The 26552-nt window shown below is 37.1% G+C and overlaps 1 protein-coding gene across 4 annotated transcripts in view; it reads left to right on the forward strand.

The window, feature by feature from the left end:
• The first annotated feature begins 522 nt into the window (after positions 1–522).
• Positions 523–26552, forward strand: part of LOC134530767 (inositol-pentakisphosphate 2-kinase) — a 48176-nt gene continuing 22146 nt past the window's right edge. Inside the window, exons 1-3 of one of the 4 annotated variants that reach the window (XM_063365934.1) lie at positions 523–641; positions 17641–17745; positions 18590–18803. In XM_063365934.1, the coding sequence (XP_063222004.1) occupies positions 17650–17745; positions 18590–18803 (310 nt within the window). In that variant the 5' untranslated portion in view covers positions 523–641; positions 17641–17649. Of the gene's footprint in view, positions 642–757; positions 981–2296; positions 2404–17640; positions 17746–18589; positions 18804–26552 lie in introns of those variants that run through there. The other 3 variants (XM_063365931.1, XM_063365933.1, XM_063365932.1) reach the window with 3 other exon arrangements.

A 26552-nucleotide genomic window follows, 5' to 3' on the forward strand; every position in this document is an offset into this window, starting at 1 on the left:
TAGTAAAGATTTATTTCCATTGTTTATTAAATACTTAAAATACTTGTTTTTTCCTGGCGTAGTCTGTGGGTCATGTGGTCGTTCTGTGCTGACTTTACGAATCCTGACTATGGACCGTTCACTCACACCCACTTTACCGCGCCTTTGCGAGCTGCCACCTTCGCCTTCCATTTTCGGGTATACAATGAAGGGCGATATTTTCCTAACAGCCACTATACTGTTCTCGGCTACATGTCGCCTGCTTACCCCCTCTTCATTCTCCGGTCCCGCTGTTCCCGCACCTCCGCCCTGAGAGACGCAAGATAAATCCCGGGCACAGTATGTTACTAGCTGTAACTACGTTTAATTAGGTACAAAAATAAAAAAAATTCAATCAGTTGACAATATGAATTAGCTTAGGTCCTAGGCTGTAAAAAAGAATTAACGAAAATACATATGACATTTATAAGTATTTTTAAGGTTTTCACTATTGGGTCTTTGATTTTTGCAGGCTGTATGAGAAGGTTTTGTTCCACCAGCGAGAACTGGTACTGGTGGTTTGGGGCCAGGGCCTTACCTATTGCCTCAAGAAACCCAGCGTCATTATATATATTTACATATTGGAAAGAGATATTGTCGGATCGTTTTTTGGCAATGGGTTGGTATGTATAGCCTAATTTTCACTATAACCTTATTAATATAAATTAATATAAGCCCTTCCATTATCCTTGAGTAGCCCATACGATTACCCTAACGATAATTCTTACACGCAGTTTATTGTGTTCTCAATTGTCATTTTTGAGAACGATTGCGTGAGTTAGTAGAGCTGTTTGGAACACAGCCTTTGTTATTGTGCCACTCCCATTAATATTACGAATGCAGCAGCTGTATGTTAATAATAAGTGATAATGCTGAGGTAATGTCGTTATTGTTACATTAACTGAAATGAGGAATTTAAAATTTATTTACGAGGGTCTAGTTTCATTCTTCATATTTAACGGGTTAGTGAATTACCTCTTTCTTGAATTTTTTCTTCCGATGAGCATGTACTCTTACATTTCACCTTACCTTTCAGGGAGTAAGAAGTTGGGGAGTAATTGTCTGGCGTGGATGCAAAAGTCATTTTCCTTTTTGTTGAGATGCCCACTCCGACGATGTAAACAAGCGGTGGTTACAACCATCGTGTAATGATTTTAAGAAATAAATGGATGATAATCTAAAAAATGCCTTGTAGCGTTATGTTTGCACAAATATGGTAACTAAAACTGATTGGAATCTTTGACACACATTTAGGGATACCTCAATATACTAAATTGTATTTAATACTCTCAGATTATGGAAATTTACATAAATATTGGTTTTTGTAAATTAAAAATTGCTGTCTCTTCAGTACCCCTTTTTTTTTTCTGGTGACTTCCCTGTGATTTCACCCTATTAAATTTTCTCAGCTTATTTCTTAGTTTAATCATGTGCTAGTTTCTAGCTTGTTTGTTGTATCAAAGCCTGATTAGGCCCATTCTACAATGACAAAAACTAAATCATATCACCTAAACAGAGATGGATCTCACAGAATGGAGTACATATCTGCAATGGCACGTATAGGAATTCGGACCCGTACGGATTAGCTCGGCAATGCCTAGCTCTTCTATTTAAGTTACTCAATGTGACCAATAGAATAAAGTATTTGGCCGTGGTGGTATCCATGTTTGTTTATGTTGTTAAATTGTTAAAAATTGTAGTACTAACATGGCCAAGTTTACACTCAAACCATTCCCTAACTTCTTTACTCCATGTCTTTGGATATAATTTTCTATGAAGGAAATATGTTTTTCTGTAAATGTGTACAAAATATGGTTTACTGAAGCATAAAACCATTTCTCATTACATCATGTTTTATTGGTGAACTGTTTGTTGAGCTTGACAGGAGACAGGTGATACTGGCAAAGTTACTTTACATTTCCAAAGGCCAACTTGACCCAACACAAACTTGGGCCAGCCCTGATTAAGAACAAGTTGACCTTTGTGCTGAATAAAATGCATATTGATAATGATGTTAGTGTTAAAACCAACCACAACATAGAATGAAACTCTTGGTTTTAGAGTTATGAATTCCAAAATTATTGTTATTTCTCACAAGCTTTTTCTGAAAAATGTGGGTTTGGTTCTGGGCGGGATTTTGTTGGAAATACCCGTTGCAAGTAGCAGGAACCAGGAAAACAAGGCTAGATTTTATAACTGCATTTTTTATGACAAGGATGTTGCTGGGAAAGGAAGTCCTTGCTTTGTCATCATTGTTTGAATTTACCACAGCTTCCTGAATAGATAATATTGCCTGCCTCTACACATGTTACAGTTTCGTCATGCATTTTAGTTAGTGCTGCTCTGATTTGTTTATCAGATTCTGTTTATTGAAAATTTTTGAAGGTTTGTAAGTTACTTTATTAGTTGTTGAGTAATCTTATTTTGAAATATATCAACTACCTTTGATATAGTTAGGCCTGTTTGATATTCAACTGATTGAACACATTCTGTATTATATGTAGCAGATTTTGGCGTCAGCTTGAAGTAGATTTGTTATTTAAGTACATTATGCTACTTTATTGAATTATAACATTAATATATTAAGTTTTACCATTTTCATTTTTCAGACTATCATCCATTTGTTGTGAAGTATAATTTAGAGAGTAATGTTTTGTGCAATATTGTTTGGATGAGCTATTGATAAAAGTGGCATTTTAGTAATAATTAAGATTAGTAACAATTTTTTATGAAAATAAGTTAAATATATATTGATACCCATGCCTAAGTAAGTAATTCTTTTTGTGTTTTACAGATGTTTTGTAAATTTTATTTTCATATGGGCATGCGATATAGTTACATACTGCATGAGTAATGTGATAATTAGGTATGCCTACAGTAGGCAGCCTACTTATATGAATGTAGGATTTACTTGTTTCACTAGTTTTTTTCTAAATGTTTCAGCATCATAAGCATTGGTATGTTTGCAGAATTTTATTGACTAAGGGTGGGGGAGGGGGAGGGGGGATATTCCCCCATCTCCACGCCTGTGTATCATTGTTTTTGATAAAAACCAGTATATTGTCCTATCTTAAGAAATTAAAGCTTTAATAATTTTTTTTTATCAAACTATATAGACTGCCTAAATTGAAAAAAATATAAACTTTTCACCTGTTACAGGGATGTTATTTGTCAAGTCTAAAACATTTAACCAACTCTAAGAGTCCTTAAATGCATTATTGTCAAAGTAGTACAAATATCCAGGGTTTTCATCCATTGGCTTTAGGTTTAAAAATTTTTGAACATTTTACAAGTAACGATTCACAATCTTTGCAAGAAAGTATGTAATATAGCTATATTGTATTTATCTGCATTTGAAATTTATTAATTTTTTAAGTTTATTCTTTTAAATTTTGGATATGAATTTAATTATTTATTTCATTATAGAAATTTGAATTACCTACTAAATTGTTTTACTTTGTTGCGGCCGGGGGTCGTTCGGACGGCTTTAAAGTGATAGTTAGTGGGCGCCACCACGTGGTGAGGCACGTGGACCCGGTGAGACTCCTAACTCGGGGCGTGACGTCGCCCATGTGAGGCGTGATTTTACCCCCCTGAAAACACCTAGCACTAATTCCTGCCCGCTCTCAGCGTCGGGCACGCTATTACCTACACAGTGGGCTCTCAGGCGTCCTACACACCGTCACACTCCACGTGGTCAAACAGATTTAAATAATAAAATAATACGTCACATTTACACACCTGATTTATTCGGCTAACACAACTCACACACGTACACGATTGAAACTGTATAAAACGCCCGCGGCATGAATCGGTTTAGGTGTAATGACCCGCCACGTGGTCACATCTGAAATTACGTATTACATAGAAAAAAGACCGTTACTGGTAGTAAGATAATTAATTAAACAGTCCCCCGACCGAGAGTAGCTCCGAGGACTAAAAGAAAACAATTTGGAAAAGATTAAAGTTAAACAGAATTACTTACAAGCGGTGAGGTCCCCGGAGTGCTGAAGCGTCTGCTCTCGGTCGTTGATGGCGGAAGACTGGGATGAGCTCATGGCTCGGCTCGACTAACATGGCGTCCTCCCGCCGAAACAATTGCCGTTAAAGATATTTGTGAATTCGTGCCACGGGAAACTAAAGTAACATGACAAGGATGATTTAAAAATTAGGTGACATTTTCTGAATAATGAAAAAGAATACTACAAATTACAATTATTAAGAATTACAATTAAATATTGTCTGGCTTCGGCTTTCCTTGGGAATTTCCGGAAACGCTATTATATTTTAATACATTATTGTAATTAAAAGTACGGTCGGGCGTCCAGGTGTCGTGTCGTCGACCTGCATTGCGTCAGGCGGATGCAGGGAGCTCATTGCGTCAGGCGGATGCAGGGAGCTCGGGCGACTCTTCACGGTGCAGTGTCCCAATGCTGCCATCTTGCGGCATGCGCGTGGCGTCTCGGGCGGCGAAGCACTTGGTCGGCGTACCGATATTGCGACGCTCGGCGTCGGTATCGGGCGTCGTGGCGTCTCGGACGTTACTGATGTCGCGTCAGGTGTGCACGAGGGTGGCGTCGGCGTCGCGCACGTCCGTCTCGTTCGGTCCGGTTCATCCGTCTGTGCCTCGAAACCAGGCGGGCACAGAGGAGCAAATCCAGGCGGGCACAGAGGAGCGAATCCAGGCGGCGGGGTAGCGCTCAGACGTCTTGGCGTCAGGATCCTGGACATCTTGTCGCAAAGCGTCCCGTTTGCGACCGCACTCGGGTGGCGGTGACGAAGGCAGGATGACGTCGAAGCCAGGTGGTGGCGACAATGTGGCGCGAAGCGTCTGCGCTGAGTCTGGCGGCGTCCGTGGCGAGTCGTGTGATGGAGACGATGCGGGTTGCGTCAGAATGGACCTTGGTGGCGTCGGGGCGGCGGTTTGGTGTGGTGGCGAGGTCATTCCGGCATCGGGAGGTGTCTCCGACACGAGGCGGGTTCTGGACGGCGTTGCAGACTGCGGCGGGACGGTCGGCGTCGTGCGTCGCTCAATTAGCTTCGGCGAGTCAAGCGTCATCACAGTCGGGATGAGCGGCGTCAGGTCGGCGAAACGTGGTCTTGCTGGCGATGATGTGTTCAGACCAGTGTCGGGAGACGTCAGGTCAACGAGAGGTGCTGAGGTTGTTGGCTCCGGGACAGGAGGCGGTGGGAGCGGAATTGGCGTCGGGACGGCGAGCGTCGGTGTCGGGATAAGTGCCGTTGGGTCGATGAAACGCAGTGATTCTGGTAGTGGCGGGATCGGACTTGCGTCAGGAGGCGTCAAGTCTATGAGTTTCGGCGTTGGCACGACGGGCGTCTGCGTCAGGACGATGGGCGTCTTTGTCAGGGCGGTAGGCGTCGGAATACGTGACGTCGGGACGTACCTACGTGATGCTGGTGTTGGCGTCGTTGGCACGTGATGCGTCGGCGAGTCGATCTGCGTCGTTTTCGGCTTGAGCGGCGTCGTTGTGAGCGGCGTCGGCGTGAGTGTCATCGGCGGACCTGGAAGCGTCGAGGCGTGTCGTGAAAAATTTTTAGGCGTCTCTGCCTGGTACTGCACCTGGGTGGCTAGGTAGGCGGTACATTGTGCGCACGTGAAGGTGAAAAACTTGCGCAGTATGGTCCTTTCCCGTTCGCTGATACAGCCGCGATGCCACAGGCTGGCACATTCCTGGCAGTGGTAGCCCTCGCTAATTCCTCATGGACATGAACTAGCTCCACACTTCGTCACGCCGTGTATGCGGTACTCGGTGCAATTGCCACACTCATACCCGGCGGCGGTCCTGCCATGCAAGTACCAACTCGGGCAGGGGAAGTAACACCCGATACACTCGTCTGCGTACATATTCACGCAATTGTACTCTTCGCACGAACAGTCCTCACGTCCACATCAGCACTGTGTTACTTACTGCGCTCGGAATGCATTGTTTGTGCGCGGATTCCTGGAAGCGTGTGCACTGGCTGGTCACGTGGCTGGCGCGTCTGAGTCCCGCTATGCGCTCCGCGCCAACAACAGTTCCAGCGCGAACTTTAGTTAAGCGCGCTCCGCGCAACAACCGCCTATCTCACGCGCTCGTACAGGTCTCGGTACTAGGCGAATTCTATCACGCCCCACGCTCTTGGAAGCCACTTGTTGCAGCCGGGGGTCGTTCGGACGGCTTTAAGGTGATAGTATGCGCCACCACGTGGTGAGGTACGTGGACCCGGTGAGACTCCTAACTCGGGGCGTGACGTCGCCCATGTGAGGCGTGATTTTACCCCCTTGAAAACACCTGGCACTAATTCCTGCCCGCTCTCAGCGTCGGGCATGCTATTCTCTATGCAGTGGGCTCTTAGGCGTCCCACACGCCGTCACACTCCACGTGGTCATACAGATTTTAATAATAAAATAATACGTTAGATTTACACACCTGATTTATTCGGCTAACTCAACTCACACACGTACACGATTGAAACTGTATAAAACGCCCGCGGCACGAATCGGTTTAGGTGTAATGACCCGCCACGTGGTCACATCTGAAATTACGTATTACATAAAAAAAAACGTTACTAGTCGTAAGATAATTAATTAAACAGTCCCCCGACCGAGAGTAGCTCCGAGGACTAAAAGAAAACAATTTGGAAAAGATTAAAGTTAAACAGAATTACTTAGCGGTGAAAACAAGCGGTGAGGTCCCCGGAGTACTGAAGCGTCTGCTCTCGGTCATTGATGGCGGAAGACTGGGATGAGCTCATGGCTCCGCTCGACTAACATGGCATCCTCCCGCCGAAACAATTGCCGTTAAAGATATTTGTGAATTCGTGCCACGGGAAACTAAAGTAACATGACAAAGATGATTTAAAAATTTGTGACATTTTCTGAATAATGAAAAAGAATACTACAAATTACAATTATTAAGAATTACATTTAAATATTGTCTGGCTTCGGCTTTTTTCGGGAATGTCCGGAAACGCTATTATATTTTAATACATTATTGTAATTAAAAGTACATAAAACCCTCCCGGCCGATCTGCCGTCACGTTGCACTTGGGAAACATTAAAACAAATTACACAATTTCATTTAATTATGTTTCAGGGGTGCGGCACACTGACTCGACAGCGCCCTCTTGCCGGGCGAACACACACGCACGCACACGTACGCACGGATAGGCGGGAGTTTTGAATGGAGGGTGGGTGGTGTTAGGGCGGTGGCATATTGGACTTAAAAGGGGCCGCAGGCCCGGACGATGTCAACTTGTAGTTTTTTTGACCTATTAACTCTTGGAGTGCCCTTGTGTTTATTACTTGCCGGAAACATTCGGTGGGTGGGAGCAAGATGCTCTCTGGTCAGTCACTTTGCTCTCGATGCTTCTCTCGAGAGGAGTTGCGAGGTCAAGTCTGCTGGGGTAATCTACTGCTCTGTCCAGTGTAGTGTGGTTTTTAGGACAATCAATAACTTATTTAACACATTACATATACCTAATAGTGATGATTTTTAATAAAATATTTTTACTTAACATGTATTTCTTTGATAACGACAGGTTATTTGGAGAATATTCTTATTTACGACCTTATGTTTAGACACATACTACATAATTTGATTGGCACGATATTAGGTTTCTCCTTTAGATGAATCTTAGTTTGCAGTTGCATTTTTTAAGACGTCCAGGTAAAAAACAAATGTGAGCGAGTCTGTCTGTACTTGCCAGAGATGTGTAAACATCTGACCTCAGCAACGAGCAAATTCATGTGTTCTCATGTTGCATATAAACTTATAATACTAAACTTGGATACTTTGTTTAATGTAGAAATCTTTAAAATAATGCAGAGCATGATAAATATATACCTATGCGAATTACACTTAGTTCCGCACCTGCTACTAAAATTCACTGCTGGAGCAGCTACATCGACTATTAAATCATTCTATTTTCAGAGCGAAGGATTAAACATTATAATGAATGGCTCTGATAAAAGCAAAAAAAGAATTGAAATAATACTGTACCTAATACTGGGCCTAATTTTTGACAAGGAATATTATTAAAATACTGCCCATCTTGTTAAAATTCATTAAACAATTAATACTATAAAGTTTCCGCGTACGTTAGAAGTTATACTTCTATGGCATTACTAAAATGTTAACCTGAAACATTTTAAAACACAAATTGTAACACTAAGTATCTGTTTGTAAATTTGTTTTTGCTTAAATGACTGAAATCAGTGTGTAAATACTTCCTACAAACAAACCTTAAACTTATTGAGCTGAAACATCATCATTATTATTATATTATATTATATTAATATGTTATTAAAAATAATTTTCTTATAGTCAAGATTTGAACCACTTCCCTTTAGGTTATCAAGTGTGTGTTCTACCATTAAGCTATCAGGAGAATTTAAGTATAGGGCGGAGACTATGTATTAATTAAAGTGTAACAATTTTTTTAATGTATAGTTGACTCAAGATAATCCGACTGTTATGTGACTAAGTGGGTGTTGGATTATCAAAAAATGTCTGATAACCGAAGGTAGATTATTTAAAACTGAATTTTGACTTCTAAGGCAAGAAAATTTTAGTTGTTACGTAGATCATTTTTACAATATTAAGTACCTATTTTACGGCCATTGAGGATATAAAAAAGCTCAATTAGGTATAGTTTTTCACAAATTAATAATACAAATTTATTATTTATGTCTACAATATTTAGTTATGTATGAAGAAATATGCAAATACAGTTTATAGAAATTTACATTAATTCTTATACTTAACATAAAACAATACAAATTGTAGTAATTACCTTTGTACCTATAGTACATATAGGTATACAGCTTGAAATAATTGTTTTTTTTTTTTTGTTTCTTCTTAAGTAAAGAGTTTGTCATGGTTTTATTCTTTAATATCTTTTAATATTAAAATGTTCTTGTACTCAATTTCCATCTCCTCACACCAACGTATCAAAGTGTTTACAGCCGACATAACTACATCGCAGGTGATTGTGCATTTCACCTTCGTGGCTTTCTCAGTCTGGTCATCTACAACATGAGCCATAAGTTCGTGGATTATCTTCTCTTGTGTCAGATCAGAAGCAAGGTTATTGTCTAATAATCTTCTCAAGTCTTCTGCAGATTCTTGCGGGATATTAATTTCATCACAAAGAGTAAATGTTATTTCTGTTGTCTTTCTTTGGAAGGAGTGGGTTTTCTGGCCAAACATTTTTCCAAGATTTTATCAGAGTTAAAGTCTTGACTTGATGCCATACAAATGTTGCATATACGATGGCACCTTGATTTTAAATCTTTTCAACATTGATATGTCTGCGTCAGGTTGGCTGACGATATCAATCAGTAGGCGCTTCTTGTAAGGTGCTTTCAAAGTCTTGATGACGTTTTCATCCATCAGCTGAATCAGTGCAGTTAAGTTTTTTTTGGCAAATACAAAGCCTCTATGCAACCATCAGTCATCTTAACTCTCAATTCTTCCTTTTCCGAGTGCCCTGGAGCAGTATCCGACAGCAAAAGGGCCTTTGATGGGAGATTTTTCCCCTTTAAGTGTTCTTATCTGACTTCTTGTTCAAAATGATTGGAAAACCAGTCTAAAAATTCTACTTTAGTGGCCCACGCTTGGCTTTGGTTTTTGTACATTACTGGAAGAGATTAATTAGACTTTCATGTTTTTAAATGACTGTAGGGACTTGGACTTACCCACAGCTAAGAGTTTTAACATATGGCTTCCAGTGACATTTGCGCACACCATTAATGTGATACACTCTTTTTTAAGTTTCCTTCCTGAAACTTTTTTCTTCCTCCATTACAAAAGTTTTGGTTGGGAGTTGCCACTAGATTAAGTCGATTTCATCGGCATTGTACAGTTGCTGGGGCATAAGGCCTGGTTCGGCATTTTGGCATATAATTATCTTGAATGAATTGAGAAACTTCAGTCTCGTCGGCTGATAGTTTTTCTACACTCATCTGCAAGAAATGAATGCCATGCCGCTTCTTAAATTTTTCGAACCAACCATCGCTAGCACGAAAAAGATCTTTGTTGGTTATTTCACGATGATAAAACTGGGCTTTCTGTTTTAAAATATTTCCCAAAAATGGGGCATGTCTCCTTCTTTGTTGCTTAAACCATGTGTACAGAGCTTCCTCAACTTGAGGGTATTTACTCATGCGAAGGGTTTTTCTCTTAGAGTCATCTTCTACAGTTTTTATAAATTGATCTATTTTTTACTATGTTGTAAATGGCAGGTTGTCCGATGTCAAAGCTTTAGAAATGGCAGTTGGAGTTTCACCACGGTCATACCTTTTAATAATTTCCCATTTATCAATGAGTTAATGTTTTATGCATACGTTTAGCTATTCCACTTTACAACACAAAAATTAAAACTAAATAATTAAAATAGCAGCATTCAAATACATAACATTACGCACGCTCAATAGTACTGAAACTGTCGTGAGTCACTGGGCAGACGGTAGAGGCGTGTGTGCGTGTCTGTGTCTGCACCATTGACATCATTCGACGCTGCGTCAGACTACCGAGCGTGTCGGACTGTCAAAAGTTGGATTATCGCGAGTCAACGGTATTTTCAAACTTGGGATTACTTTATACTATAACTATTTTAGTTTACCAATTATATTTCAGGGTTGTTTCAATCGTAAAGTTTCATTTGCCACACAAATACACCTGTACTCTAATTTTTACAAAAGTGACTATATACAGGTATATGTTGCTACATGTGGGTCCGCCATCTTGTTCCACATTTTTGTTCATCGACTTCCGTTCCATTTTCACAAAATTAATGTTTGAGATTTACTACATGTAATGAAGAAATTCGTAATGTCAGATAATCTATTTTATTTCTTTATTTTGGTTTCACTCTGATCTATTTCAATGTCATAGACAACTGGAATGTGAAATAGAATGCCAATTCAATCATGTCCATGTGGTATTATGCACATACAACTTGTAATAGGCCTATGTCTTCAGTATTGGAAAAATACTTTTTTTAAAATAAGTAATTGGGTTTATTTATAATTACTTTTGTAGAAGTGCAATTGATTTAAGTATAAGTACTTAATGGATTTTTAAATGTACTTAGTAATTTGTACTAGAAAATTATACTACATGCCAAATAACTCAGAGGGTGAGTAATGTCACAAGGGATGGGTGTGACCATGGTGTAAAGAAAGGGAGGTGAAACCGTAAATATTAAATAACCAATAATAAATATTTAACATTAATAATTTAATAATATTTAGTATTAATTATATTAAATAATAATATTTTAAATTTTAATTTATATCAATAAATAATACATACAGATAGTTAACCTCAATTATATTGGAGCTCTTGAAAAAGTATATAAGCAAAATTTTTTTTACTAATATTTACTAATAGTAAATAATATTAATCAAAATATTCAATTTAAATCACTACTGAATATAATTTATTAGCACATATATAATTCACACTTGTATGAAACTAAAAAAGTGTTGTGAATGTAGAAACTAGAAACATGTGGATAAATATTATAAATATTAAAACAGAGATCAGAGGCGACGAGCGTGCCAACATGCGTGACTAATAGAGGTTCTATTTATATTTTGTTGGTAGCTTTTTTTCGAGACTTAATGAGCGGTTTAGCGGGCAGCTTCAACCTGTTAATTTTGAGTTACAGTGATTCACGCGCATCTTAAAATTTCACTCTCATCATTTTTTTCATAATGCGCCTAAAGAAGTATAACTTCAAAAATCTGACACAAAATATTGTTTTTGACGTGACAACGTCTAATAAATCGATGAACACTGACTGCACGCACGAAAAATTGTCCACTACGGATGTCCCACTACGGATGTCCCACTACAGATGTCCCACTACGGATGTGTCCTGTTTATGCATGCGTGGCATCTCTCTGGTACGTTGCGGACGGCACAGAGAACTCGGCCGGCACGTGGGGGCGTACTCGAGGTTATTGTTGTGCACCGCGCCACGGGAGTATATTCGCAAGGAAATGGCGTTCTTACAAGTACGTATTATTTTAATAACTAGTGTAAATCAGTATATTTAAACAGTGTTGTATGAGTATTGTTTTAGCTGTGTAACTAAATATTTATTGCTGGTATGATACTTTTCACGCTTTAGTTTGACATTGGTAATTATTTGTCAGGAGTTATTATTTTATCAACTAAATCACACACCGTATTATAGTTATGAGCCCACGAGCGTGTAAATATTTCGAGTCCAACAGATAATATGCTAGTTAAAAGAAATTCAAACAAATATAGTGCGTGGAATGTTATTAATTTATAATATCTGAAACAATTGTTTACAATATGGCCTCGTGGCTGTGCGGTCAGCAGCGCTGTCTACCAATCGATAGGTTGACGGTTCAAATCCCGGCGGCTGATATATTTTTTTTGTACTTGTAAAAATAAATACGGCGCACACGACACTTTAAAAGTAATAAATATATTTGAATTAATGAATGCAATTAAAAGTAAATTTATTAATTAAATTGTAGATTTCATTTCACTCCTTCTTTGTATCCATACAAAATAGTGATAATTCAATAAAAATGATTCAATTTTATTCATAAAAGTATGCAGAGGTAGATAGAAAAATTTAAAAAAAATATCTTCCCCAAAGAATATAATATTTTTAATGCCTAAATGGTTTGGTTGCAAAAACCTATTACGGCTCAGTCTCAGGCCAAATATGATATTTCATTTTCTTCTGGATCAATCATTTTATCAATGTTTTGTTATGACGTCACGTTAAACTATCGACTGTAAACCGACTTTACTGACAACCAATTTTTTTTAAAATACTTATTTGTAATTTACATAACCATAAGCGCTTTTGTTTTGTTTACTAATTTTAATTTTATTTAGTTACAAACAATAAACAAAAGGATAAATAATGACCAAAAATATATTTAAAACATTTTATTAAAACAAATAACTACAATATTCAGCAAAAAACAGCTTGCAGGCATTACGCTGAAAATGTACTGAGTGATGGTCCCTGCAAACTTTATTTTTAAGTATTTAAAATGGCATTTTTTTAAATGCATTAAATGCTATTTAAGGCATAAAACACAAACTCTTAAACAAAATTGTACCATTATCTAAACGCTTGAATGGAAAAAATTGGCAAAATCAAAAGTTGATAACAATGAATTCATTTATGTTAATTTTCATTATTGTGTGTAAACTAACAAAATAACCTACACAAGCAGATTGTAATGCCGAAATCTTAAAATACCTTTAGGTAAATAACATATTATTAAAATCAGTATGATCACATGTAACTAGGTAAGTAGGCTAATTCACTTACATGCACAGCATTTTAAGTGGTATTTTGCATTAACATTATTATGTTAAATACATATGAATAGTAATGAAATAGTAATGAAATAAAAATTAATGTCTTCCAAAGCCAATACGAATTCATGTAAAACAAACTTATTAGACCTCGAATTTCAAAAGTGGTTGTATGTAAGCCTGTTTCGTTTCTGTGTATTTTATAATAAATATCTCACAGTTTTGCGTGTATATTTAATTATATTTAAACGTAATGATATAGTACGTCCTTCCCACTCCATTAAAGAGAACATTTTGAACAATAGAAAAAATGTGCATGTTTCTTTTTGATGTATAGGGGGTTCACATTCCTACTTTTATTCGATTTGTCTACATTCATTGATGAAATATTTTTTCCCCTTTATTAATGCTAGCACAACCTAGTTTTTAGGTTATTTCTATAATAAACAATAAAAAAAAAGTTACATTGAAATAAATTCTGTAGTTGAACACACAAACATTTTAAAAACCATTGATTTGAGTTTTATAAATGTATATATATTATATATACGTTTAAATATCATTTAATAAATTCATTCAATAAATAACCTTTTTACCGTGAAAGACACGGAATATATTCCTTGACCTAATATTAACCTACAGTTAATCATACAAAAAAATTAAAAATAATTACTCGCATTATAAAACAAGTGAAATTTCGACTTAAAATCACGTTTGTTTGAACTTAAATCTGCTAACACAGAAATTGTCCTACCTTTTGCATATGTTCACCCACTTATTACAAAGATGTTCATTTTTTTGGAAAAGAAAAATATTTTATGCCAGAATCTCGAGTCTTTTTGAAATGATTGTAAAATACGAACACTGCACAGCTACACAAAAGCACTCAGGAATATGTAAGCACCAACGATAACAAAAATTCGCACGAGATGCAGATGAAATGGATGGGAAGCGCCTGGAAGAAGAGCGCTGGCTACAACCAAGGTGACGTAGCAAGGGAACGTGTGGAGGGGGAAAACCTGCGCACGATTTCACCTCCCCTTCCTTACACCATGGGTGTGACCTTGCCTGCTTCTGGAATGTAGCTTTGGGGAGGAACCCAAGGGGGTGAGAGCACGTCTGCCTCAGACTCTACCCAATAACTAAAAACATTGACTTGAATTAATTTTTTTTTTACTCTTTCTGGGCGTGTTCTGAGATACCGTCCATTTCCTCTGCTGGAAATAGTGCACTATCATAACCGATATCACTGTCAATACCAGCTAAATCTACCATTACTTTGTCAGTCTGACAGTCAAAACTCATATATGTTGTAATTTTCAATCTCCAATCATCATCTCCCATAGAATTCAAACCATGTTTGCAGAGATGTTTCACATCATCCAGGTTACATGTAACATTTCTGGATGCAACTTTGCTCTTTTGATTGGCTCAGATGCTCTCTCTGGGTTTCACATCAGGATAATAAGAGGGCAGCTACTTGACCATGCTGACCCAGTAACTGGTCCATAGAATGCTGAACTCGCTGAAGCTTCTGCTTCAGAAGTTCGTAAAGCTGTGGTTTGAACATGTCAATTATAAAGTTACTGTTCTCCTTCTGTAGCCAATGCTGTAGGTATTTCATTTTTGTAGAATTTTATTATGGAACCTTATTTAATTTGATGTTGTGGTATGTCACATTATCCATTACAACAACAGTGTTTGAAGGAAGATTTGGAATCAGTTTGTCCTTCATCCATTTGTTTTAGTTTTCTTTGTTCATATTGTGATGATAGTCTCTTGTTGCCGGCTGAGCTTTCCATATCACCCGGGTGTTTGAAACAAATCCATTTTCACCCCCGGCATGAATAATTATCAAACGTTGTCCTTTTGCTGCTGGTACATCTGGACCATTTAGTGAACTATTGCTCCATGGTTGGTTTTTAACATGTGATGTTGAAACATACATTTCATCCATGTATACTAGATTGGGTTATATTTCTGTATTGCCAGATAGATTTTGTACTTGATCCGTTTCTAGCGAATGTCTGTTTTCTAAATCAAATGTAGACGCTGTAATTTTGTTTTTTTACCACTTGAAACCAAGTTGTTTTCAAAATTCTTCCTATTGTTGTATTGCTGCCCTAAAAATTCATATTACTTTTAAGTTTACGTCTTAAGTTTTTCCACAGTTGGAACACATTTATCAGTAAAATTGAAGTTATACACAGCCAGGTAAACTACAGCTTAACCGAATCTGTCTAGTTTGTATTTTACAGTCTTCTTTCTCGATAGTCCGAACTATTGTGCGAGAAACCCCTGTTGCTGTAGACTTTCCCCACCCCCACCTTTTCAAGAGGAATAGTTGATTCTATGAATTTCCTCACATTATAAACAACTTCTCGCATTTGTGAATGCAATTTTTTCCTTTAATTTTGACAGTGTAGGAGACATATTGTCTGGAAAATTAATTTTTTTAATACAATATGGTTTTTAGTTAAAAAATTTACTCAGGTCTACTCCACCTTCAAGATCAGTCGGCACTTAACTCTGTCGCTGTTCGAAATGAACTGTAGAGATAGTATTTTTATGACAGCTAGTGTGAAGAAAGTGCATTGTCACAACAGGCTCCTTCTCCATAACCCTCACTGAAGCAGGGCTGATTGGGAGAAGGTGAGAAAGTGAATGGTCACCCAGGCTCAGAGATACGTGCCATTCAGAATACAATTTCAACTAGGTTTATCATTGTTAAATGTTTTAACTAATTACAAACTTAAAAATAATTTTGTTCATAGTAAAATAACAAATATTTTGTCTCTGGCACATAACAGGCATTCCACTGACACAATACTGTAAATAATTACTCAAATTATTTACTGAAATTTGGAGCCGAAGTAATCGTTATTTTTGTAAAATATTTTCATGATGTACCATAATGTTGGGGACATATGCCATTGCTGATATAACCAACATATTATTGTTAATATTCCCCATAACAAGAATCAATCAAAGAATAACCTTTTTTGATCTTGCTGCAGTTTTCTTCTGATCAATAGTTACACTACATATCAAATATATTAAAGAACGACACTGGAAGGCTACAATTTTTTTTGTAGGAAAACCTGGGATTTTCGTGATACTATTTCAATAGTATTTAGACATGTCCAGTTTAAATATAAAATTTGTGATACAAACATTAAAATAATGACATCAAGATTATTTTCTCTGCAAAACCCTTTTTTTAAAATTATTCAAAAATATGGTAACAGTAAACATACAGTTCTTCTAATTTCCTGATATATTAAAAAATGTTTATCACCAGATAATAAAAAAAATTCTTTATGTAGGTATTTATAAAATATATTTAAGTGAGACATTCTTCTTGTCGCATGCTCACCTGTGTTGGTAGCACAGAGCAGTCCAGTATTGGTTACGACTATAATTTTTAATATGCAGTTATTCTGAGATTCTCTTTGATAACAAAAATTATCTTCCGAGTAAATAGTTTATTTTTAAAGTAAAAGACCAAAAGAAAGTGGTTATATAATTGATATATATTGGTATTTATCTGCATTTTAAATTATTAATTTTTTTTATTTATTTCTTTTTGTTTCTTTTAAATTGTGGATATGAATTGCATTATATATTTTACTATGGCAAGTTGAATTACTAAATTAAGTTAAAAGGTTTGTTTTACTCATAGTCTTTTTTTGACCTTTCAACTCTTGGAGTGCCCTTCAGCATTTTCCTTGCCGTAAATAGTATGGTAGACAGCTGTAAATAAATTTAGTAATATCCATAATTTTATCCATGAACTGCACAATACAGTTGTGAATAAGTTAATGTGAAGTATATTTTCCATGATTAAGTAATAGTAAAGTTGTTAGTTGATACATGTACTAATTTTTAGGAACATTAGTTAATTATATTTTTTTGACAATCATGTCTGACCACATGCTGGTGCTGGGGTAGATTGTAGGTGAAGGTTGTTTTTTAAGCTTTTGGCAAAGACCAATTGTGAACTCAAGGGGGTAGGGGGTGATGAAATCCTAAAAATTATAAAAAAAATTATCATTCCCACCAACTAAAGGAAAGTATTTGAAAGCAAACAGCGAGCAAAGTTTTTTTATCCCTCCCCCCTCCGAAATGAAATTCTGCATATGCCCCTTGCAATGAACTAGTCGATGATGGCCTTTGCTGGACAGGGCTGAGATTGGGAGGTTAACGTAAACCTGTGTGCCAACTGTGGTGTGTAAATTGTTGTACATAGCAGATTGGTGTGCATTGTCACCTAAATAAGAAACTGTGTTTACTGGTACAGGTACTGGGGATGGACGAAGAATTGCCCGTCAACTGGACATTCCACGGAAAGCAGTGGAAGTATCGGGGCGAGGGAAATGCTAACCTCGTGATTGCTGTGCCTCAGGTCAGAGAAACAGCAACAGTATGTTCTTGGTATTTTACAAGCTAGTGCTAAGTTTAATTCAACACTTATGTGTTGTGTTTACGTTTTATATTACGTCAATAAATTTAAAATGTAGTTTTCCTATAGAAAGTTGTGTAATATACTTTTGTTTATATTCCACATTTTCTTTCACAATAAACCTCAACTGATTAAGTTGTGATTTTTGTGATTAGTACTACACAATATTTAGTACAGTATAAAAATGTTGTTCGTAGCCGACGTACAAGCTGTCGTTAGTGGTAGTACGAACACTTTCGTTTAGATCGTCATTGCTCCTCATTAAGTTTAGTCTCAATGATTATAGTTATGGAAATGTGAGATTCCATGTTATCTGAGACACATAGGCTGTACAAATATTTAAATTAAGAAATTTTAAACTAGCTGAAGTGAAATTTTAATTTCCTTTAATTTGGCAAAACACTTTGATTTGTGTAGTTGAAGTGTACATGGGAAGAAGTGCTTGTATTTCCACCTCTGAAGAGCTGAATTCATGATGACAAAGTGGCAAAGATGGCTGTTTGAATACTTCCGTATTTGTAATATAAAATTCAAGTTCTTTTTGCATTAAAAGAAATTTCAAGCAGTCATGCTAGTTTTGATGTGGTTAGTGATTTATTATTATAGTTAATATCCAAGTGGTTGGCATTTGAAATTTTTTTTAACTGGAAAAAGGGGGATGTGTGGAAAATGTTATCCTTGGATGTGCCTCCGCTCAAGGTTAACTACATTCAAGAAGCATTCGTCGTCACCACTGCTGAACGGCACAGTGTGCGGGGAGGTACTGACAGCTGGCGCGTGCCCACAGGAACGCAAGGTGGTGCGGTTCCGCAAGTCGGAGGACCCGTGCGCCCGCGACGTGGAGCGGGAGGTGAGGCACAGGATCGGCCTGGAGGTGGAGTTCTGCCGGCGGGTGATGAGGCCCCTGATGGGCGACTGCTTCGTGCAGCAGTTGTCCATGGCGTACGTGGAGCCGCCCGAGAGGCAGGAGCTCGCGACGCAGCTGCGCGCCGTTCGTCCAGGTACAGCCCATCGGAGAACACAAGACGGCATGTTTCACAATATCCTTATATCGTAGTGTATATTTCAATAGGCATTACCTTTCGCTTTCCAGTGCACAATATCTGCTGTTAGCGCTGTCTTTGTTTCAGTGTGCTTTGTTGCCAGATATATCCAAAGAGCACAGAAGGTTAAGACACTACAGTAAACTCCCTATTATCCGCGCATGCTACGAAAAAATACAGCACGTATGAAAACCTGTATTTTATTACAAGTGAGCAAAGTTGAACTCTACTGACGAGTGTATTGTGTGCAGTATGCAGTAAAACGCCACAGGCCTTCTCGGAACTCACCCAGTAGGCTGGCATGCGTTGCTATTTTTGTCTCTGTCGCTCTTTGTTTCTAGTCGTATGGTTGAGCACTTTTATGTTTACATTACTGAAATGTATTGTATGTTAATAATTCAGTAAAATACTAAAATTTTAGCATCATTAACAATTTTTTACTGTTGATTGTAACTTTTACTGTACATAAAGTTTTAGATTTTTTAGTTGAAATTAAGGTTTTCTTATTTGTTTCCCATTTTTCGGCTCTTTTGCGGATTATCTGCGAATTTCACTATCCACGGTGGCCCTGCCACTTAATTTCGCGGATAATCGGGAGTGTACTGTACTTTATAATGTAATACATGTAAAAACATGTAAAAAAAATGTTCAAAAGGAAAATTTGGAATGACAATTTTGTAAATACATCTTTTTGTTGTATTTCATCAAAAGCATCATATGATAGCATTCAATTCTTACTTTTCAAAAATGTAATTGAAAGACACCACTTTGGTTTCAACCATATTTTTTATAAACTTTTTTCATATGATGTAATATTCAAAATTTTTGGCTTTGTTTAACCATAATTAATGGAATGTTTTGTTATTAACAATGATTGACTGCTACAAATAGTTTCTCCTGTGAAATAATAATTTGTGTTTTGAATTAATATTTTTTTCTTTCAAAATGTATAAAATTGTAAAGACACTATTTTATGGTCTTAGAAAAATAAACAAATAGATAAATTAAAAAAAAATTAAAACTTATTATAATTATCTAAAATATATAAAATACAAATTAAATGTTAACAAGCTAGAAATGGACACAGTGGGTGCCATTTACTCTGAATATATGAACTGCAATCTAAGCATGAAACAGACTTTAGCTGAAGTACCAAGAATTGCGTGGGCTTTGTGCAGAGAGAGGAGGCTGCATGTAATGGAATGGGGGTAGTTTTTTAAAATCTCAGGTCGACAATGATTTTTCTCTTATTTTGGTCCAAGGTCAATTCTGTAAAATTTATCCATACTTGAATCAAAATGTAGATTTTATATATATACACACACACACACACTCACTCACACTCACACTCACACTCACACTCACACTCACACTCACACTCACACTCACACACTCACACTCAGATTCACACACACACAGCGAACATTTATTACAAAGCTTGGGGGTACACACAATGTTTTGGTTTGCTGTCCAGAGTGTCTACAGAATTTTCCTAATATTTCGAACATTAAGTATGCAAAATTTTATTCATAAACACCGAAATTTGTTTTAAGTGATACGGAAAGGGGGGCAATAATATTTTTTTGGAAATCTCATGAAGGTCAAGTAAGTAAAATTTCATCAGCTCAGAGTAAAAAAGTAGCTCTGTATAAAAAAAAACCTACATCCTGTTTTTGGTTTTCAATGTTTTACCGAAATACTCCAGGAAAATTCTAGGATGGTTCCTTACTAAAGTGTGGATCACTACAGACACAATAATATTCTGATCTAACCTTTATATTTCATATAAAAGTTTTAAAATATTTTGAGCTATTATTTAAAAATGGTTGTTAGTGCAATACACACAGCATGATGATGCTTTTGAAGTTGTAATATTTCAGAATATTCATAGATTATTAAATATGGATGTTTAACATCCATCAAATGTAAAGACAATAAAATAATGATAGGTTTTGTCAGGAAAGTATACAAAATTATTTTATTATATTTTACATTACCGGAGTTGTCGACTGCAGATGAAGTGAAAACGAAAAAAAAATGTTATTGATTGAATTTACACACAGACTTTTGGCAGTACTACATCAAGTATGTTTTCTTTTATATGGTGTACTCCAGAATTCACTGTACTGTAAAATGGTTGCTGGGTTTTTTGAAACAACTTTCACTGACAGTGGAGTAGTTAAAAATGATGCACAAATCATCTGCCAACAGTAGCTGTGATGTTTATTTACAAACATTGTTTGAAGGGGTGGGAAAAAAATGTTTCTATGAAATCTGTTTCTGATAAATTGATTTGTCTTTCTCCAAATTTAACATGTTATAGAGGTATTTGAGAAGCCCTCAATAGAAATGAATTTTATGTTTATTATTTTACTTCTTACCTCTATGACTTTGTCTTAGTCCTGTTATGAATTATATTTACCAGTATTGTATCTCTATGGTCAGGTCAATTTGGTTTTACTCTTTAAGTATTTTCATGTTTTATCTAAGTAATAATTTTATGAAATGTCTTTGCAAACATTTGTTAAACGGCGACGAATAGGAAATGAGCTTACACCTTTTAATATTGTTTTTGGGTCATTACTGAGGAAAGAGTATATGTGATTGGACGCTCGACTGCGCATAGATTTTATTTAAAGAATTTAGTATTTCCAGTGTGATTTCGGAGAGTGTTCAATAGAGAAAGCTTTGACTGTTTGAAACAAATTGGAACTTGAGTTTCTGTTCTACTATCATGGGAGAAGGATTAGAGAGAAAGAGCTCCGTGATTTAGTCATAAATGAATGTAAGAATATCACGTAAAACATTGGTACGACGACTGAATAGCTAGAATCTACGTGAAATTGATGATTTTATAATAAATACCGGAACTACACAATGAAGAAGAGGTAGTTACCGATGTTCGAAGCTCTACTAAAGAATCTACGACGACGATAAGTTTTGACTAACAGCATAAATATAACTGGATCAACGACGAATTAAGAAGAAAAGAAGAAAAGGACTATCAATCTTCGAGATGGAAGGAGTTCGACAGCGGTAGACGGCATCGTAGACGGTGTACCGGAGGACATCATCCTTCTAGACGACTCCAGGTGACCGACGCCAGTCCTGCTGGAGTACCAGCAGCACGAGAGGAGGTGCATCGAGACGGAGACCCAACCAGCGACATCGGAGGAGAGTGAGATCTAACCAGCAACATCGGAGGAGAGACAGGGGTTCGGAGAGGTTTTCCACAGCCTCTTGGTATTGTAACGACGCGACGAGGTTTGTTTGCCCCATCCCCGAATTAACAAGAACAGCGAGAAGTTACCTGTCCTATTTTAATGGCAAGATATCTTAAACTATGATGTTTACGATCAAGACCTAATTTGAAACTCGCTAAAACAACTTAATACTACTTAACTACGTAAAGACTTGTAGCTTGTACATACTGGACCTGGTTAACTGACATTGATCAGTAATATGTACGATATCAAAGTTAAAATCTGTTAAAGTCATTAATTGTCTTGAATGTTTAAAGAATAGCCCCAGGTCCAGAAGTCTTGAGAAGTCTTGAGACAGTTTGATCTACCGAAAGAGACTGAGCTAGTAAAAACAAAGAAAAGACTAATTTGCCAGTTAAAATGTGTTTCAATAATATTTAAAATATTGACTGATAACCAAACTATTATTCAGTGATACAATTACGTAAAACGTAATTAGTTCTGAAAGACATTTAAGTATAACGGATATTGAAATTTTGTTTAATGAAAAACCTATTTAAACATGAATAATTGTATCAAAGGTATTTGTATGTTGCTTGCTAATCATTGACTCTGTCACTTTTCATGTTACAGTTGGATATGTTGCAAAAGAGTATTGTCACCCATACAACCATGATTTTGACCCTAGTAAAAAGTTAAATTTTCATTATATTTTATTTTTCCGATTGATAACCATACTTACATATCATGTGTATGTTAAACCAGATAGACAGAAATATTTAGCTTGGATTGTCTTGAAAGAATAATTAGTTTTTATTACACTGAGATCAGCAGTCATAGAGAAGTTAATGCTTTTAAACACACTACTTATATTTGTTGATTTTAAGGTCAGAATACTTACACCAAAGAGGAGGAGACATACTGCTAAGGAATTATACGACATTTTATTGTTTGGTATTCACACTGAGTCAAACTACACCAGTACATACAACTTGAGAATAATTTATTTTCACTATCAACATAACAAGACATATTTTAGTTAATATTCTGTAGAGGTTAGTAGTTGTGCTACATACACAATCACAGCACTAGTACTTTATAGAGTTTTCACGGCGCCCAACTAGACCACATTTTACATTATAGATATTGGCATTTTAGGAAATATACTCCATAGAGTAATTCTGAAAACACTTCAGAATTTTTGGCGCACAACGTGTAAGCCAACGTTAGGGACTATTTTATGATTTTTTTTTGAACAACTCAAGACACTTTGAAAAATACAGACAGTAATTTTATTTTGTCAAGATGACAGACACAGGTAGGAAGTCATATTTTTTGAGAGGTAGCAATGACACTTCTGACTCTAGTCCTGAACGAGAACCTAGAGAAGTAGTACCAGAACAGCACATCGAGACTACTGGTATGGAGTCACAGCAGGAAATGGAGTTGGGTCATTCGCCGCCGACACCAACTGTTACCCTAGATGCACTGTTCCAGTTCATGAATAAGGAGAAATTAGAACGGGAGCGTAAAGAACAGGAGGAGAAACTAGAACGGGAACGGGAGAAACAAGAACGGGAGCGTAAAGAACAGGAGGAGAAACTAGAACGGGAACGGGAGAAACAAGAACGTGAGCGTATAGAACAGGAGGAGAAGTTAGAAAGGGAACAAAAGGAGCGAGAAAACGCCGAAAGACTAGACAATTTAGTGCAAGTCTTAAATAACACTTTAGGCAGGATTGCAGATGAAACAGCAGAAATCAGGCATGACTTAACTGAAACACAGCACGAGATGCAACAGAAGTTTTCCAGTGTACACACTCGTATTGAAGGTGTAGAAATATTCAGTAAACGCACTGACGATAAAGTAGTACACTTAAGCGAGCGTCTAACAGGAAGGTTAGATATGGTAGAGGCGAAAATAGGGGAAATAGAAAGAGAATCCAGACACATCGCAACATTCTCGCCCCAACTAACGACTCACCACACTAGCGAATGTAATACCGACAAGGAAGACACGCCGGTAAACAAATCGATAACGATAGAAGCCGAGCGAAATCCCGCGAATATTAGTACTGCAATTATGTCAGCAGATCCGGTACTTACACTACACCACCCTTCTAAGAAATGGTTGGATGACGTTCCAACATATTCAGGGAAAAGTAATGAAAACCCTCGAAGATTCTTAAATCAGTTTGGAGAATATTGCCACACATTTAAGTTAACAGACGCAGAAAAATTGAAATGCGTTAGCCACTGCTTGAAAAACACGGCATATTATTGGTGGGAGTTGGCGAAAGATTCGGTACACGCATACGAATCGTTTCAGAAAGCTTTCATATCCCAATTTTGGAATACTCGTATCCAAAGCAATTTGCGAATACAGTTGCATTCTGAAAAATTCGAAAATCGTAAATTTCAAAATTTAGAGGCGCATATCAGCGATATGTACGAGAGAACTCGTTATCTTGATTGCCGTATGGAAGACGAAGAGTTTATTGCCATGATAATTTCGCAATTACCACTCAATTATCAATTACAACTTAGTGGACGGCAATACAGTAATATTGTAGATTTCAAGGAACAACTGTTAACGTATGAACGACTCGTTAAGCTCGATAAAACGGTAACGCACAAAGAAACTAACGAGCGCAAGAACACGAACCAACAGACACCGTTATACAATAACTGGCGTAACCGAAATGAAGGGCAGAACAGCGGACACAAACAACCTCAAATTCACACACTGAACGTTGAAAACTGCGGAAGTAATTGGTATCACAATGGATATCGAGGTCAGCGATATGGTAACGGATTTTATAAACCACAGTACTATCGTCGTAGAAACGAGAAGCGACAAGACAGACGCGAAAATGAATCACAGTGGGAGAATAAACGTCAGGAGGGGACAGTTAATTTCAGAGAGAATTCAGGCGAAAATCGAACAACGAAAGAACGATCGGCAAATTACAATAATCATTCCGGAGGTCAGTACAGCATAAATGCACAAACGTTTGTACCGTCTGAAAAAGGGAACAGCTTTAGCACCACCATTCACGACGCGCGACAAGGAGAAAGAAATTCATATTCTATAGCGCCAAGTCACGAGCAAAGCAACACGGAATGGCCGCGCATGCAATCTAGCAGAAGCTCAGATACAAACCAAGGAGGTAATAACACATTTTTGATTTCACCGAATGCAAATAATGGATTTGCTAATTTGTCACAAGAGCAAATTAGAGGATTTAAGGACAGTGCGGTAAACTAATTAGGGATGGCGAAAACCCGCTCCGCACGTCAGTCCCTAATTGTAAGTTAGACGGGGCTAGTATAAAATTGGATCCCGACGCAAATGACAAGAATAATTGTCGAAGCATACACACCATTATGTTCAAAGAAAACGAGCGTGAATTTTTACTCAGCGAGCCCACAGAAACCGAAGTTCAAGCGAAACAAGCACTATGTCCGGAGATATCGTTAACTTTAAACGGAGTTAAAGTGCCTGTACTATTAGACAGCGGCGCAGAGATATCCTGCATCAGCGAAGACTGCGTAGCCATGATAGAGAGCACCGGAATATCATTACCGAGAATGCCAGTACCGAGTTTAAAGATTCTAGGGGTTACATCAAGGGCTAGTCCCATCATTAATCGTCAGACCTTATTGGAAGTAGAAGGTTTAGGTAGCACCAAGTACATTAATGTATTAATCGTAAAAGGATTGGCCAAACCAGTAATTTTCGGGGTAGATTTTCTAGCTAGCCATAAAATAATTTTGAATTTTGCAGGTTGGATGGTAACTGCTATGGATGACACAGAAAATACGAAAACTACTGAAAATTGGGAAGTTTCGGAAAAATGCATTGCAATGATACAGAAGGAAACTGAAGAGTTGGTCGCAGCCAAGTTGACATCCACGGCGGATCTTCGGAGAAAATACCAGAAAGATTCCAGCAAGATGAGTTTTAATTGTGGAGATTTAGTACTCAAGAGAACGAATCCAGTAAGCCAATTTTGGAAGTACGTTACTAAGAAGCTATTTCTACTCTTCGATGGACCATATATGATCACGAAGATTATTAGAAGTAACTGTTACGAACTGTCTGACATTAAAACGAAACAAGTAATAGGACACTATAATATAACGCAGTTGAGGAAATATTACACTCCTGTAGAATAGTATACACTGTTACACATATGTCCGTTTGAAGACATATATCGGTGACAATACTCTATGTTTGCAAGTAAGTATGTAAATAAGGTCAATAATATGAAATGTAAATTTTCTGCAAATAATTAGAATATAGATGAGATGTTTGTATGATGAGAAATGGTCCTAAGACCTATATCAGAGTATAGTTCGTTAGTCACATTTCTGAAGGGGACTATTCTATAGAGGTATTTGAGAAGCCCTCAATAGAAATGAATTTTATGTTTATTATTTTACTTCTTACCTCTATGACTTTGTCTTAGTCCTGTTATGAATTATATTTACCAGTATTGTAT

This window comes from Bacillus rossius, chromosome 3 (assembly GCF_032445375.1).
Source record: "Bacillus rossius redtenbacheri isolate Brsri chromosome 3, Brsri_v3, whole genome shotgun sequence".
NCBI lineage: Eukaryota > Metazoa > Arthropoda > Insecta > Phasmatodea > Bacillidae > Bacillus > Bacillus rossius.